General features: G+C 41.2%; 1 protein-coding gene across 3 annotated transcripts in view; it reads right to left on the bottom strand.

Annotated features, from left to right (window-relative positions):
• NGEF (neuronal guanine nucleotide exchange factor) overlaps positions 1-18078 on the bottom strand; it is a 98523-nt gene that overhangs the window by 13157 nt on the left and 67288 nt on the right. For all 3 annotated transcript variants that reach the window (XM_042459027.1, XM_042459029.1, XM_042459030.1), the window contains 5 exons: positions 17626-17786; positions 15337-15489; positions 11682-11811; positions 11173-11247; positions 8905-8994 (listed from right to left, as the gene is read on the bottom strand). In XM_042459027.1, coding sequence (XP_042314961.1) covers positions 8905-8994; positions 11173-11247; positions 11682-11811; positions 15337-15489; positions 17626-17786 — 609 coding nt within the window. The remainder of the gene's footprint in view (positions 1-8904; positions 8995-11172; positions 11248-11681; positions 11812-15336; positions 15490-17625; positions 17787-18078) is intronic.

The following is an 18078-nucleotide window of genomic DNA, read 5'->3' as shown; positions in this document are numbered from 1 at the left end:
GGAGGTGTCAGACCCATATTGGACCTTAGGCAACTGAACACTTACCTGTCTTATCGCCGTTTCCGGATGGTAACGCTGGCCTCTATTTTACCTCTGTTACAGCAAGACCTGTGGTTTGCAACCATCGACCTAAAGGACGCCTACTTCCATGTCAGCATCCGGGAGTCCCACCGCAGGTTCTTGGCCTTCACCGTTGGGACAGATGTCTACAGGTACAACGTCATCCCCTTCGGCCTGTCTACAGCGCCTCGTACCTTCATCAAGTGCATGGCACCCGTGATATCCCATCTCCATCGCCGCGGCATGAGAGTCTTCCCGTACCTGGACGACTGGCTCTTCGTGTCTCCGTCACGTCAAGAACTGCAGTGACACACCTCAGAGACGCTCCGGCTCTTACGGGACCTAGGATTAGTGGTCAACCTCGACAAGTCTCAGCTGCTCCCCACCAAGCAGATAAAATTCATAGGGTCCATCCTCGACTCCAACGACTGTATGGCATACCTACCTCCAGACCGCTTTCAGGCTTTGGTTCAAGCCATCAACCGCTGCACTGCCCAGAGGCGAACAACAGCCAGAGACATCCAGGTGGCCCTGGGGCACATGGCGTCGACAACATTCGTCACACCTTGGGCAAGGCTTCGATCCCGACCCCTACAATCATGGTTTCTGTCAGCGTTCGACCTAGAAAGAGACCCCCCGTCTCGCAGACTGACCATCCCGAGATCTGTCACACGCTCCCTCCATTGGTGGCTCAGCTCCCACAACGTCTGCGTCGGTATGCCTTTTTCGCTGCCCCAGCCAGAGCTGGTGCTCACCACAGACGCATCCGAAGAAGGATGTATTAAAAACCAACTTTCTGTCACAGTTGTGAAAATAACCATAACAATAAAGGGATGTAGCTGCATCCATCATGTACTGGCTTTTACTTGTCTTTAATTCTCACAAACACAGCAGTACTTGCTCCTTGGAACTATCCAGCTAAGTGTTCAAAGAGGCCTTCTCTCTGACCATCTAAGTGAATGCTAGGAACAAAGAACTCTATGAAGAAGGAACTCTACAAAGACTCTGAAATCTAGGTTCTATTCAAGCAGGTAGTAGCTAAATTGACTTTACAGATTTCCATCTGATGATTTATTTTTAGGATTCTTGTTCTCCCTTTCAATTGATAGTAAGACGTGGGAAAATATATGGACTCATTTACCATTTAAAACTAGGTCTATTGCTATTAAAGAGAATACTATCAAGTTGGTCCATCAATGGTACCTCACCCCAATCAAATTGGCTCGTATGTCTACCAATGCTAATCCAAAATGCTGGAGGGGTTGTGAAGGTAGGGGAACATTTGTACATATGTAGCTGGATTGTCCCTTAGTGCATGAATATTGGACAGAAATTTTACAACTGATATCCAAGATCACTAAACAAAGTATACAATTATCACCACTCCTGCTCCTGTTCTCCATTCTTATGAATGAAAATAAAGCCCTGCAGCATAAAGAAGTTATTAGTTTGCTTCTGGCTGTTGCTAGGCTTGAGATAGCCAAGAAATGGAAAACTGGAAAGCTGAATATTTCAGGATGGTGGACTAGACTCTGGGACTTGTGGTTAATGGAGAAAATGGCAGATAATAACAACAGAGCGAGAGGCTTACACTCTGGGTTGTGGATGGAGGGGGGGGGGGGGGGGGGAATGAGAGAGCGAGAGAGGGACTCAGAAAGTAACTGAAATCTGGGATAATTATTTACAACTGTCCAAATGACAATGCTGCAGAATGGCAGCACTGTCGATCTAGTTCTGTATGGACTCTGTAATAAAATGTGATTCTGGGGGACTAAAATGTCCCAACCTGGTGTTTGAGGGTTGAGAGAAATTAATACCTGAAATTTAAGCAAAGAAAAAATGCAAAAATGCTTAGGGGCTTCCCTTCAGACACTGGATTACTAATTAAATAGACACAAATCCCCCTCACATATCCCCACAGCTCACCTCCAAGCTTTGCCATTCAACACAGTACAACACACAAACTAACTCCACCATTAACATATAAACCACTTCTTCCCAACGAAGGGTTCCACAGGTATTATGTACTCTACACACTTTCATGCCACCACTCTCTGAAGATGCCTGCCACAGATGCAGGTGAAACATCAAGAATAAATTCTTCCAGAATGTGACCACATAGCCTGAAAAACCCACAGAAAACTATGGATGCCAACCGTGAAAGCCTTCAACTTCACAAAATGCAAACTATCAGTAAGGTATATGGAGCCTAGATAATTAACATGTTGTCGTCATTGTTAACTCTGACTTATAGTGACCCTATGTATGAGAGACCTCCTAGTAACCCTGTTATCAACAGTCCTGGTCAGGTCTTGCAAACTCAGGGCTGTGACTTCCTTGATTGAGTGTGGTCTATGTCTACCTCTTTTCCTGCTACTTTCTACCTTGCCAAACATTATTGTCTTTTCTAATGAGTCATGTCTTCTCATGGTATGCCCAATTTATGACAGTACATTATGGGGGGGGCAGGTGGAAATATGCCTGGAGTAATGTGGGATGTGCTTGAATACCCCTTTATGAGCTTAAATTTACTTGATTCCATTTCTTTCATTGTGAACTGTGGATTGTTGCTAGAACAGAAGAATGTGGTTCTAAAAAATATACTTTCTCAAAGGTGTAGTGGCTGGCTGGCTGATGATAGTGGTGATTAGTACTAATAGTTGCAGTAGTATCAATACCTCTACATGCAGACAGCTTGGTGCTTTCAAAATTTCTGCTTTTGCTTGCTCCTCAATAATTCAGTCCTTCTAAGTAGATACTGTATGCACAAGCTAGATTTCTGCACTCTCCTGCTTCTAACTGTTACTTCTGAGTAAAACTCCAGAGGGTGATTTGAATTTTACTTTGTGGTGGAGATTGTAATGAACAGATTATGGATGCTCTCAGAACTTGCTGCTGAGTTGAAAGACTGGCCCAACTCTAGTTGTTAGTCCCAACTTGAGTAAGATCACTAAATTAGTAGAGTTTATGTTTGCATTGACTCACCATTCAACAATTGATTCAATGGGTTTACTCTAGCTGGGATTAACCAATAAGATGCATGTTTCTGTTTCTGTGTGGCTCTTCTGATAATGATAATGGCTATGTGGATTCCTACCACTGCATTAATCATTTCAAAATCAGTTCACTCTCTCTACAATGGAAGCTAACTATGGAAAAGAGCAGTGTGGATCTAAAAGACGACTTTTGTGTCATTGTATGGCAGAGGTAAGAATCATGTTCCAGCAGCTCTAGTCAGCATAGCCAATCAAGATAAAGTTGGGAATGCCACTGAATCCTCTACAATAAAGTAAGCTCAACTGAGCTCAACCGACTTTTCCCCAGATACATTTTACATAAGAGAGTAGCTCAAATAATTATGGTGGAAAAGTAGACATTAGAAAACTTAAAGGAATCAGGTGACTAAATTGTAGCAAAAGGGGAAAGAAGTGCCAAAGGACAATTCAGCACATGGAAATATTCCAAAAGTAGAGATCCATGTATCAGCTAGTACAGTGGTACCCCGGGATACGAATTACCCAGCTTACGAATTTTTCGGGATACGAAAAAATCCCATAGGGATTTATTGTTTCGGCTTACGAAGGTTTTTTTGGGTTACGAAAAAACCCCGGCGCTGTTTTAAATGGAAAGGCCGCCACCGGAGGGCAGCAGAGAGCTATTTTTTCCATTAGCGCCTATGGCAATTCGGGTTACGAAGGTTTTTCGGGTTACGAAATTAGCCGCGGAACGAATTAATTTCGTAACCCGAGGGAGCACTGTACAAGTATACCATGAGGAAAGATGTTAAGTCAGGAATAGCAGTGATCGTACAGATGATACAAAAGCAGTTGATAATGCACATGAAAAGAAAACAAACAAGCAATGCAAACAAATTAAATTCAAAACACGGGGAAAATGTATAGAAAATTTCAAAGTCAGGTCATGAAAAATACTTGTAACAATTGAAACAGAAGTTTGAGAGAGAGAGAGAGATCTTTGTTTGAAAATCTAAGGAGACATGATTTAATTAAAACTTGTTATTTAGAATATATAGGTGCAGTTAAATTACAAAGAAATTCAGCAGTATCAGGGGAGAAAAATGTAAGCACAATAATTCTACAAAGAGTGTAGAAATGAATCTGAGATATGATTCTTCACAACTTAAATGTGTAAACTTGGAGGGGATGCTTGCTATAAAATGCCGATTAGTGGTATTAACACCTTTTAATTTATTAAAATATATAAAATATATGTTTTGGAAATGTGTCTTTTTTCATACGGCTTTATTTATATTTAGCTTTGATAGCAACTGGAAGGCACTAATTCAAGATTGGTAGTGAACTAATAGTAGATCTTAGATGTATCTTGCAGGGAAGTACAGAGATGTGATCCTGAATTTCTTATATTCCTCTATGATTAACAAGAATAAATTTGGCAGAGAACTGCGAAACAGCTGTGAGTTATAAGTTTAAAAGCTAATTGAAAAGGATATCCAAATAGATGAGATGGATAAAACTGACTAATTATATTAGGTTTAAAGAGAGTGCCAAAGAGATATTGAAATAATTCAAAAGCCAACTGCATATATTCTTTTGTATACACTGAAAGTAATTGTTTTTCTTTGCTCTTCCTTCTTCTATCTCTGGTCTTAGCATGACAGTGTTTCCCTTTTCTCATAGGAATTCCAGGAAACATAACAATAAAATTAATCATTAAAGTTATGTCATGACATGATAGGGCAATCTGAAAGTCTGAGGATTTTGCATGGGAATAAACAAACTAATTTCAGATAAGGAAAGAAGGATGTGTTATCAATTAGAAATATCAAAGGATCTTTCTAAAACAAAACAGATTTAGAACAACTGCATGATATGATTCCTCAAGAATCTACCCAAGTGAAATATAAAAAATTATGGTGATTATATAAACTGTATTCAGTTGTATTTGTATGTCAATGAAATAGCAACCATTAGTGGAGTAAGGAGGGTAGAGGACTGTATGGGAGAGGACAAACGGAAATATCAATTAGTCCATCTATGCAGTGTTGGATCTCACAAACAGAATTTTCACAACACACAAGTGACTTCTACTACTCATGAGGAAATTATAGCAGAGCCCCTGTCCACTGGTTGATAGTGTAAAATTATGCTGGTATAGCTATACTGGAGTTACTGGATCACACTACTGTGCAGCTCATCTTGCACCTGGCACTTTGGCTGTGCACTGTCTCACTGTACAGCACTTGATCCAATTCTCCGCCTCTGCTAAAGACATTACTTACAGAACCTCCCAACCAGCAGAACAAAGTAGTGCAAAGGTTTATGCTAGCATTGAAACAGTTTGCATTATCCCAAACAGGGTACCTTAAGCACTTATGGAATGACATTTACAGCATAAAGACATAACAGCATATGTAAATAAATACTAAGTGTGTTGTTAGAAGAAAACTGGAGAGCCAGCGTAGTGCTTTGAAGGTTGGACTACAACTCTGGAGACCAGAGTTCAAACCTATTCAGCCACTGAAACCCGCTGGGTGACTTTGGGCAGACCATACACTCTAAGCCTCAGATGAAGGCAAAGGAAAAATCCCTCTGAACAACTTTTGCCCAGAAAATTGCAGGATAGGCTTGTCTTCGGGTTGCCATACATAGAAAACAGATAAAATCTCTCAGATAAGAGCTGATTTGGATGCCAATCTGAGGACAGAGACAACTAGAGAGGCATCCAGTGCCTCCACCATTACTGTTAGACTGGATCAATTTGAGTCAGTAAGTACTGAGGATGTGGACAAGCTTCTTAGTAGTTTGAAAAAGACGACTTGCCCTCTCGACCCTTGCCCAACCTGGTTGGCTATCCAGGGGGGAGAAAAAACATGGTGATTCTGAAAAACATAATTAATACATCCCTCAGGGAAGGCTCCCTGCCTCCCTGTCTCAAGGAGGCAGTAGTTTGACCACTTTTTAAAAAAGCCTTCCCTGGACCCCCTGGATAGAAATAACTATAGACCAGTCTCGTTACTACCATTTCTGAGCAAGGTGATCGAGAGAGCGGTCGCCAATCAACTACAAGCAGTCTTGGAGGAAACGGATTTTCTGGATCCATTTCAAACTGGATTCAGGACGGGATACGGAGTGGAGACTGCCATGGTCGCCTTAGTCGATAATCTCCTTCTGGGCATCGACGGGGGAAGTGTGACCCTGTTGGTGCTTTTGGACATCTCAGCGGCATTTGATACCATTGACTATGGTATTCTTCTGAAGCGACTGAGAGAGTTGGGTATTGGAGGCTACCTCTTGGGCAGGTTCCAGATGGTGTCGCTTGGGGACAGTTGTTCGGCCAAGAGGGAGCTCAAATCGGGTGTCCTTCAGGGTGCGATTCTGTCCCCAATGCTATTTAACATTTACATGAAGCTGCTGGAAGAGATCATCCGGAGACATGGGGCGGGGTGTTATCAGTACACTGATGACACCCAAATATATTTCTCTATGTCTCAGACTGAAGTAGTGACTAAGGATGGCATCTCTCCTCTGAATGCCTGTCTTGGGGCGGTAATGGACTGGATGAGGGAAAACTGACTCAAGCTGAATCCAGGTAAGACGGAGGTAATTGCTATAGGAACCCTGAATCCAAGAATGGAGTTGTGTCAGCCAGTTCTGGATGGGGTCACACTTCCCCTGAAGGATTTGGTCCGCAGTTTGAGGGTGATCCTTGACTCGTTACTCCAACTGACAGCTCAGGTGGATGCGACAGTCAGGAGCACCTGTTATCAGCTTCGTCTGATACGCCAACTGCGCCCCTTCCTGGAGCCAAGGGACTTGGAAACAGTAGTACATGCACTGGTAACCTCTCGAGTGGACTTCTGCAATGCGCTCTACATGGGGCTACCCTTGTGCCAAGTTCAAAAACTTCAGTTGGTACAAAATATGGCAGCCAGATTGATCACGGGAACTTCTAGGAATGACCATATAACACTGGTCTTGAAGTCTCTGCACTGGCTGCCTATTAGTTTCTGGGCAAAGTACAAGGTGTTGGTGATTACCTTTAAAGCCCTACATGGCTTGGGCCCAGAGTACTTGAGGGAACACCTTCTTCCCTATTGTCCGTCCCGCACACTAAGGTCCTCAGGAAGAAATCTACTACAGCCAAAAAGATCTAGGCTAACATCAGTCTCCCAGACGGCCTTTTCTACTACTGCTCCAAAACTATGGAATGACCTGCCAGAGGAGGTCCGTCACATTCCCACTCTGACAGCTTTTAAGAAAGCACTCAAGACGGATCTCTTCCGGCAGGCCTTTCCAACTTAGTTACCCTCCCCAGATATAGAGATATTTGTTCCCTCATCTGTCTATTCTTCCCCACCTATCTTTCTGCTTATTTTTTTGTTTAATGTCTTTAAATGTTTTTAATGTTTTTATACTGTTACTGTTTAATTCTGTTTTAGTACTGGGAATGGGGGGGGGGGTAGGTCTAGGGTTTGATTTTTTTAAAAAACTCTATTGTAACTTGATGTATTTTACTGTTGTAACCTGCCTGGATTCTTCGTGATTGGGCGGGCTAGAAATAAATCTTATTATTATTATAAAACAATTTGAAGGCAAACAACAACACTTCCATTAAGAGATTCAAACTATACAAAGAAGTCAGAATATATAGGCCTCGCTCTTCTAATATAGAACAAATATTCGTATGCAGAACTATGCTACACTGAGCCATATACCCACCCCCTAACTTACTCAAAAGTCATTAAAGATGCTCTGCATGGTGACTCCATGCTACGCAGGTGCAGCTAGCAGACAGGCTTGGAGATGTGACTATATCTACATTGCCAGATGTACAATGATTACAGCAGTGCTGAGACTCCAGGAGGACCCTGACAGATCTCAGTACTGACCACACTTCTCCAACCCCACCTGCTCACTGTAAAGCATGGAATAAATATGTAGAGCAGCTTCAGGAGCTTTTCAATAAATGGACATTGGGTCCTGTGGAGAGAGAAAGGAAATCTCAAACCCCACCATGACTGAAAAAGAACACCCACACATGTAAATGTCCTAACAGAATCCCTGCTATACTACTGTTCAACCAGACAGCTGCTAGTGCTTTGTGTCAAAGCGATTGTAAATTCTTTCACCCCTTAGCAAATTTTTGCAAAAAGAAAAATGAGAAAAGAACCCGAGGGGAAATTGGGAAGCGTTATAAATACTGTTGTCTGGAACCATTGTAAAATTCCATGGTTGAGGATGCAATATTCCATGTTTGATTGCACATTGAAAGCCTCATCTGCAAACTCCCTCAAGTACTGAAAAAATAAATTGTGTCGGATGAGAAATTTTTGGTCTTGACAGCAAACAATAAAGTAGCCTGACAAATTAACATTCCTATGAAGTAATCATTGACGAAGGACTGGAACAGGCTGACATAAAAAGCTGGCTTCCAGCTGACTTGGAGGTGTGATGTGCAGATGACGCACGCCCCCAAGCCGCCTGGAAGCTGGCTTCAGGCCACCCAGCTGTTTACATGGGGGGCTGGCTTCTGGGTGCTCCGGCGGCGTGGCTTTATACCAATCACACTGTCGAAGCACTTTAAAGCCGATTTCCTGTTGTGGTGGGGCGGAAAAGCCTGCTTTTTACTGGCACAAAAAGTAGTGGTTGTTTGCCGCTCCTTTTTCGGACAGCAAAAAGGCAGATTGGGGTTGCAGCGGCCCCAATCCAGCTTTGTCAGAGGCAGCTTGAAGCCACCCCTTTGGGACAGGCTGTTTCATCTTAAGGTAAGTATAGACAAGGTTAAGCTAGATTTATTCCATGATTCTGAAAGATGATAAATGTCTGATCGATCTGTTCAGATTTTATCAGGCCATACTAATACCTTAATCTTAAATTCTAATTTCTTCTGGATACTGATCATTTGTTCTGTACGGCTCATCTTCCTAACACCTTCATTACAGGCTTTCACCACCTAGAAGAAGAAAAATGAGAGTGTTTCAGAAATATGTTTCTTTGTCCATAGAGTTAAACATTCAGCTAAAACCAGAATTATATGGAGGAAATATGTACACACTAGTGCAAGAAGAATACATGCAGAGCTGCAAAGATAAAGGGAAGAAGGCTCCAACTATTAACAGCAAATGAGCAAGTATCACAGGGTTTGTGGACTGTTAATGCCTGGCGTGCCTATTTGTTAGAAAGAAGATACCATAGGTCAATGACTGCTGCTTTCAACTACCTTCTGAGCATACTGCAATTAGCTCTTCCTGAGTATAGAAGAGTGTTGGGTGTTTAAAGCCGCCAAGACCTCCAACCCTCCCTCAACTGTTTCATTATCCAAATAATATCCACTTCTCAGAATATAGTTCTCTGTATGATATAAACCCAATTCAGTTTCCCATGGACTGATGAATGATTTGCCTGGTCTACACCAGGCTGCAATGTGTCATGAGTGCTTACATACACTCTGACTGGACAGTTGATAGAGGTGTACAGTTGCCCCTCAATTTTCATGGATTTGAGATCTGCAGTTTTGATTATTCATGGAAGGGCGAACTCCATTAAAGTTAATGGTGACACATGCACATGGCCGCATGCAGGAGCATGCAGCCATTCAAAGCTATGGGGCTTGAATATATGCGAATTTCCAAATTCACGGTGGGCTCTGGAATCACCCACGAATTCAGAGGGAACAGTGTAAATGGTTATAAAATGGGGAAAAAAACCCTGTATTTCTTAACTGTTGCTCCAGATTTCCAGGAAAATCTGGAGCACTCAGAGTGATGTTGGGCAGCTATTTACACATGCATCCTGCTGTGCCACCTGGCATTGCTACTACTACTGGCACAAGCTGTTTCCTCTTAGGTCACAAGGGGGGGCCTCGTTTTCAACCTAAAAAGGAGTGACTTGCACCAGTGGCAGGGGTGACAGGCATAACAGCAGGATGCACTGCTGGACAGCAGCCACCCGCCATTGCTCGAGTGTGTGGAAATAAAGAGGAGGAGGGATTTAGGGCAGCTCTGGACTCAGAATACTGCAAGAATATTCTGGCCAGTGTAGACTCACATTCAGTCTACTGATAGTGCTGATAAACTAGACCCAGTCTGCGAAAGCTTATGCTACAAATGTCTTTCTCTCAATCTCAAAGGTGCTACAAGATCCCTTCATATAGCACCATTCGTTATAAGATTCCTCTCTTCCCATGGAATTGTGCCAATGTGGCTATGTATATAGGCCATATGCAGACATCTGCTTCTGTGTGGATTTGGAGGGACAATAGAAGCTGGGCTGCTCCACTTTGTAGATGGTGGAGGCCAGTGTACATATTCTTCATACAATAGCCTGGTCTAGGCTAATGTTAAAATTATACTGCACTTGTTCTAGCCCTCCAAAAACACAATTGGGAAGGCAGTACTCATTCTCCAAGGTCTCCTAAAAAGGAAGCTCAAAACTTAGCTGACTCACTCATTAAAAACCTCCCATGGCCCATGTAGTTTTGGGTCAGAAAAATAAATCTGTACTCCTGGATGAAACCTGACCTACTAATGGTTTGCCTCTGTTGGCAGATAATTAAATGACTGCTCTCCATGGATTCTGTCACCTTGAGAGAAGCTTTTGCTCTCTGAAATCTCAGGCAATTTTTCCTCTGAAATTCTTTTGTCCCAAAGCCTTTATACTCCAGACACTGAAAATATAAATATAGTGTGTATCCACAATGCAAAAATGTAGCTGTTTGATTCCACTCTAACAACACTCTAACAATCCTATGGAATTCTGTAATCCGTAGTATGATGAGGTATGTAGAATTTTCTACTGCACTCTACTGAACCATAACATTAGAGCTTTCTATAAAAAAAAAGTGAGTCCCACACCAAACTACAATTTCCAGACAGAGCCACAGCAGTTAAAGTGGTATCCAAGGGCTATAATTATGTAGTGTGAATACACCCAGTTAAACATTAAATTCCTACATAGCAATTCCTATTAGGCACTCAATGAAATAGTTTGCTTTCAATAAAGAGAGAAAAACTTTACACTAATATTATTTCAGCCACTTTCCTAACTTTTATCTCACTAAATTAACAGCATGTTATAGAAAGCTATGCAAAATTCTAAATATTCTGAAAAATGTTAGGCAGCCAACACTTACCGTTTCCAGTTCCTTGTGAGCTTCAAGGGCAGTGATTTCACGTTCAGACTTTTCTTCCACTTTCTTCAAAATATTCTATACAAGGACCGGGAGAGATTTATTAACAACTACACCCAACTCATATTTCTCTTTTATATGCTGTTACCCACCTTGATCCAACATACCGAGAAGCGGGTTATAAATAAATACTATTATTATTATTATTATTATTATTATTATTATTAAATTAAGTACAGTTTTTCAACTATCAGGATGCTGTCTGGTAGCTATGAAGAAATGAGGACATTTTAAATAGGGATCACTGTCCATCACCTTTTAAAAATTGACTCAAATTCCAGTTCAAGCAGATAATAAAAAAAGTGTAAGAAAGGCAAGAGAACTTCAGTATTACTTCTTTTATCATTGCATTATACAGGCTGTATAGTGAACCATTTCCCCCACAAGAACATTCTTCACTAAAGTCATTGGTTTCAGCTAATTCATGGTTGTGTGATTATGCTATACAGTACCTGTACTAGCAGCTTCAGCCTAGTAATTCTCTGAAAAGGCAAAATCAAGAATGACGAGAAAGGCAGGCCTTTGCATTTTGGATCCAGTTCCAACTGTGAGATCACCTCCCGGAAAGCTGGCTTGTCCTGGCTGAAATCAGAGACAGATGGAAAATGGTGCTTGTTATTTCCTTGTGTTTTAAACCTGTATGAGTAACTAATATGTTTCTTTTATTCTATGATACTATTTCTCTCATAAATGGCATGTAGTTTTGTTATTTTTTTTGAGAATTGTGGAAATAACATTAGGATCAATTAGATCTTACTTTAAGGCTAGGTCTATTTATAGTATCAAATAACAGAAAAATGGGCTTTTAATGTGCAAGCCAGAGTAAGGGTTTCACATGTGTCACACATACAGGCTTAGCTGCATACCAGCATATGCTGTATGTGTGTGGGTGTGCGTGAATGGGGTGTGTATCCAAGTTGATGAGTCAGAGGCATAATTATACATCTTTACACAGTTGGATCAATGTGGTACGGTGAAATTCATATAGTCAAGGCCTTGCATCAAGTGATTTAACCAAGACAGACCTAGCTGGAAATGATAGGATGAAAAGCTCATCTGGCATAGGAGAGAAGCAGCTCAAACTACTGGAGATCTTCCAGTACTGCTGGAGGTCTGTTACTGCTTGTGTGATTGCAGTACTACACAAAAGCATAACACAATCTTTTGTTTGTGCACTTTAGGTTCCTCATAGACAAAATGGGCACCAACATTAGATAATATGCTGTTCATAAACAAAGTAAAATACATGAAAAAAAAACCAGGAAAAAAATCTTTACAATTATGGAGAATATTACTTTATTCTCATGCATTGTCAAGAGAAGACAATTCAGGCCAGGATCTGGCACCAGCTCAAGAACTGGAATAGACAGCAATAGCTACTGTGGATGTTAGTCCAAGTAAGATCCAGCTAAGCCACACAAATGATGTTCCTGAGGCAGAGGATGAGGGTAACAAAACTGGCAAAAGGCTTTTTAATTGACTATGGATCTGAGAACATGTACTGCACCCTTGACTACAGGCCAGATATGAAGGGAAATATATATATATATCATATATTTAATGTTTTCCCTCCATCAGCCAGATCCCTCCTTAACAACCAGACTTTCAAAGTCAGCACATATTTATTTTCAAATGATAATCACAAAACAAAGCACAGCTAAATGCAAGTTATGGTGGTGAAGTAACACACATGCTACAACAAACTTTCACCACTTGAGGGAGCATTGTTTCTAAATATATGCTAAACATATCATCTAGTGTGATCCCAAGAAAGCAGTAAACTGCACTTCTGCTTTAATATTTTCTGAAAGAGTACAAATTGGCCACATATTCTGGCTATGCTGTTGTTTTGCCTTCTGTTACTGGGCCACCTTGAACTGGAGCAGGGGATAATCAAGAACATAGGCAAAATCCTGCTGATCCATAAATGTGGTGTTGGAGACAAGTTTTGTGGATACCTTAAACTGCCAAAAAGACAAATAAATGGGTTCTAGAGCAAACCATGCCTGAACTCTCTCTAGAAGCCAAGATGACTAAGCTTATACTGTCATACTGTGTACCTATCATGAGAAGACATGACTCGCTAGAAAAGGCAATAATGCTTGGCAAGAAAGAAGAAAGCAGGAAAAGTGGAAGACCACATTACAGGTAGATAATCAAGGAAGCCACAGCCCTGAGTTTGCAAGACCCAAGGAGGGCTGTTGATAATAGGGTGACTTGGAGGTCTCTATTTCATAGGGTCACCATAAGTTGAAGTCCCATTGATGGCAGTTAACAACAACGTCAGGACTATATGAACTATATTTTCAAATTAAAAATAACTTTAATTTCCATGTCACAGACTTCTAAAGCGTACTGATTCAATTGTTTACTATTAGCTACATGACAAAGAAATTGTCTATACAGAAAAAAATGAGAAGGGATGACAGGCGGACAGAAGAAGCATGACTGTGACAGGGTCTCAGCATTCATATTAAATGCAATTTACTGTAATTGCTTAGGATAACTTTGCAAAGCCCATCCCTAGATAAGGTGAACTTGTTAAAGCATTTTTTCTTTCACTTTGTGCATAACATAGGCTATGAAGTGAAAGGTAAGAATTATTACATTTCACAACTAGTTTTCTCAGTGTACCAGAACCTCCTTAGTTTAATAGCTTGAAACTCTACTGCGAACAGAGACACAATGTCCAAAATAAATATGAAAAATAGAGATAGTGTTGAGATTAGTGAAAAAATTCTGACATGTACAAGAGATTCAGAGATCTGTACAAGAGTTAAATGTTTCCCCACTTTCTTATCCTTTTCTAAATATTTTACCTTAATGATTTTGCAGAATGAGAGATTCTATTTCCATCAAAATGCTCCCAACAAATCCAAACAGCATTTAGAAATCTCATTATAAAGTCTATAGATGAGTGCTGCTCACAACCAGGAGACAGCTATTTGTTGTTGTGTGCCTTCAATTTGTTTCCAATTTATGGAGGTCCTAAGGTAACCCTATCATGGGTTTTTCTTAGCAGGATTTGTTCAAAGGGGGTTTGTTCTTGCCTTCCTCCGAGGCTGAGAAGGTGTGATTTGCCCAAGGTCACCTAATGTGTCCCCACGGCACCTAATGTGTCCCCACTCAAACCACTACACCACACCAGTACCTAAATTTATATCAGGCAGCATGTACTAATAGACTGGCCTTTTAATGTATTTTTGGTTTTCTGAAAGTAGGTAAAATAATTCTCTCACACATATGAAAATGTTGTAGAAACAATTCATAGCTATATCTATCTCATATATCCACTGAGGTATACTGGAAATGTCTGTATGTAGAGGAAACTATGGATATCTCTGGCTTTTCTTCACGAACAAAGATTCAGGAAGGACTCATCCCATGCTTTCTACAAGCACGTTGATGACTAAAAAGGCCGATCTGAGATAAACAAGTCCAGTTGCAGAAAGCACCGGACTTGTTTATCTCAGATCAGCCTTTTTATATATCCACTGAGGTATACTGGAAATGTCTGTATGTAGAGAGAGCCACTAGGAAACTATGGATAATACCATGCTATATTCATGTTAATGGATTCATCCATAGCTCTCCTTCCAGCAAAATACATCATGTACAACAGTTGGATGTAGTCCTCAAGTTATCCTCTGTAGCATTATATAGTAAAAGTGGTGCAGAACACACTTGATCTTGTTTTATGGCAACTTTATCATAGGATTTTCTGGGCAAAATTTATTCAGAGAAGGTTAGCTACTTCCTCCCTCTAATGCTGAGCCTGTGATTCCTGATCAAGGATTTGAACTCTGGTTTCCCAGAGTCTTAGTCCAACACTCAAACCATTAAAATACACTGAACTATTCTAGCAGAACAAGCTAGGGACAGAAACAATCCTAAACTGATTCCATACCAATTCTGAGCTTTCTGGCTAATTGTCTATCTCTTTTCTAGTGTGAAATGGCAGTATAATTTAAGCACCTAATTATACTTGGAGGAAAACTGAGTTCCTAGTAAACAATGGGGTAGATAAAGCTTCATGTGTGCTTAACCATTTGGTTTCTGCTAGCTGTCTGATGCAGCTGAACCCTTTTAATAAGTAATTACACTTACAGAACTTGCTTGTAAGCTCTCTCCTGGTAGGTCTGGTTGGAGACATAAGTTACATACACTGAGAAATGGTTAATAGTATGATGATAAACAATGTCACAGACATCTGAGATCACAATGTTCTCTTCTACCCTCTTCTCAAGATCCAAGAGGAATCTAAATGAGAAATCCAGAAATAATAATTTTATTCAAAAGTCATTAATAGTTTTAAAAGCATAGGAAATACATTTCAGAGAATGTAAATTAATAATTGAGTAAGAGTTATAAGATTAATTCAATTATTTTCACTCTGACTGAATGGAAAAAAACCTAGCTGTTAGGTTTTGTAATATCAGAAAGAGATACCTGACCTTGGACTGGCTGCTTAGAATGAGACATGCTAGCATCTGGGAGACAATGAAAAATTTCTTAGGGATGAAAGTCTGCTGGGGGAAAAAGTCAGCATTCCTGGTTTTCTTATAGACAGTTAATGATAAAACTTTTAGTGTGCTTTCTGCTCTCTCCCCATAGATGTGGCTAGTAACTTCTGATTTCTACGATAGATGTCTCTGATTTCCAGGAACGAAGATAACTGTTTAGATGTGGAAGGGATGCTATCATGAGAAACAGAGTATGCATGCAGATAGATATATGTAAGCAACTGTGCTGTCTATGGCGCGTTACAGACCACCGGATTGCGGTGGTCTGGCTCTGCCTCCGCTTTCAGCATCCGGGAGTCGCAGCGGCCAAACTGCACGGCTCCCGGACGCTCGGAGGAAGAAGCGCGGAAATCGTGCTCCTTCCGGGGCCCCGGAAGAGACGCCGGAGGCGCTAGTCGCGCACTTGTGGCGTCACTTCCGGGGTGCGACGTGTGGATGCACAGCGTCCGCTACGTCAATATGGCGGCGGCCATGTGGAACAGCCGCCGCTATTTGTCACAGACTCTGTCCATGATAGGGTTAGGGGCATCTGGAAGAGACGCCCCTTTTTCAAACTGGGACGTCCTCAGGACGTCCCTAATGGCGGTCTGTAACCTGCTTATGTCATAACACCAATAAAGAAACAATCAATGAAAGTGGGGAAAAACATGGCTTGTTTCTAGTTCTTTATGTTGGATCAGTACTCATCTAAAATTAATTTTGCCATAAGAAAATAAAAAGACCCTTGTTAGATTATTGCAGCAGACTACAGTACTTAATCCAGTATCAAGAAAGTAACTTTTACTAGCTCTAATCCCATCTGATTACTAGGCTTTGGTACCTATCTTTTTATATCCTATTGGGTATTATAGATGAGAAAAACCTCCTCCCGGTCAGTCGCTAAGCTTTGTCCCCCACTTCAGGCAAACCTGCAGACCAGGTAGAAATGGACACTCCTCCATGATTGCAAAATTAGGTAGAAAGTAGTGGCCTTTGGGATTGCCAGAGGAAAAACAGGCTAGAGTTCTTGCACTTCTAACCATTGTGTAGAAGAGGGCACTTCTGTAAGTGTTGCCAACAACACTTGCTGAAATTTCCTTTTATACAACCAGTAAAAGAGCCCTATCTCTTATTTCACCGGGCAATCTTACTAGCCAAAGTGCAATTTCACACTCTTCCACCCAGCAGAGCCACACTCTCACAACAGCTTCTACCTGGTTGAAAGGGTTGGGGTAGATAAGTTATATTGTGGTTTCAGATGCAAAAGAAGAAATTAAGTGAATATGCCATATGGCAATCAGCAATGATGCTGTTCCAGTATAGTAATTATAGGCAGCAATGGATGTCTTTATGTCAAATGGGAAGCATCTATGAAATAAAGCTCAGGGCCAGTTCAGACTAGCGTGAAAAGCCAGCTTCCAGCTGGCTTGGGGTCATGGCGTACGCATGACGCACACCCTCATGATGCCGGGAAGCACGCTTTACACTGTCCAGCTGCCTGCACAGCAGCTGGCTTTCAAGCACTCCAGTGGCGCAGCGTTTAGACACTGCACGCTGCCGGAGTGCCTCAAAGCCACGGTGGGGCAGGAAAAGCCAGCTTTTTGCCGGCACAAAAAGAAGCAGCATTTTGCTGCTTCTTTTTGGGTTGACAAAAAGGCAGATTGGGGCTGCAGTATGCAGTTGCTGTGACCCCAATCAGGTTTTTGTGGCTTCAAGCCGCTCTTTTGGGACTGTCTGTTCTGCCCCTCAGTCATCTAGGGAAATTGAAAATAAGCACACACACACATCATGGTCTATGCAGCGTGACAATGGGAGTGGGAGGAGGAAAAAAAGGATGGTGAAATCCTGAGTTGCAGGTTTCTTTCCTACTTATAATAGTCATTATGAGATTTACCGTTCACTGACTGTCATGACATCCAGTACATTGGAGAAGAGAATGTGAGCCTCTGAAGGATGTAGAATCTTTTTCAATCGTTCATTTTCCATGAAATGATACACAAGCAAATTCAGGCTCTTGTAGTATGATGCTTCTGAAGTGACCAGTTCAAACATTGCCTGCAGGAGAATTTCAAGACTGTATGTGAAGAATGAATAAGCTATGACAATGACGCCTCAGTGACTGTCACTCAGGTCCAGTTTCATTACAGTACTGTATAAACATTTACAAATCTCTGCAGAATTCCTACAAAATAGTATACTGTAGAATTCGTAGACCAAACAAGTCTCCTCTACATGGACCAAAAGATACGGCATGCATATAACAGGCTACACTGTATAACAACAGCTGTAAAAATGAAAGATTGATAGAATGATTTGTGCACACTAGGTGCAAAATGTAGATTTTAGA

The sequence above is a fragment of the Sceloporus undulatus genome, chromosome 3 (assembly GCF_019175285.1).
Source record: "Sceloporus undulatus isolate JIND9_A2432 ecotype Alabama chromosome 3, SceUnd_v1.1, whole genome shotgun sequence".
In the NCBI taxonomy this organism is placed as follows: Eukaryota; Metazoa; Chordata; class Lepidosauria; order Squamata; family Phrynosomatidae; genus Sceloporus; species Sceloporus undulatus.
This window is presented reverse-complemented; position numbering and strand designations above follow the sequence as displayed.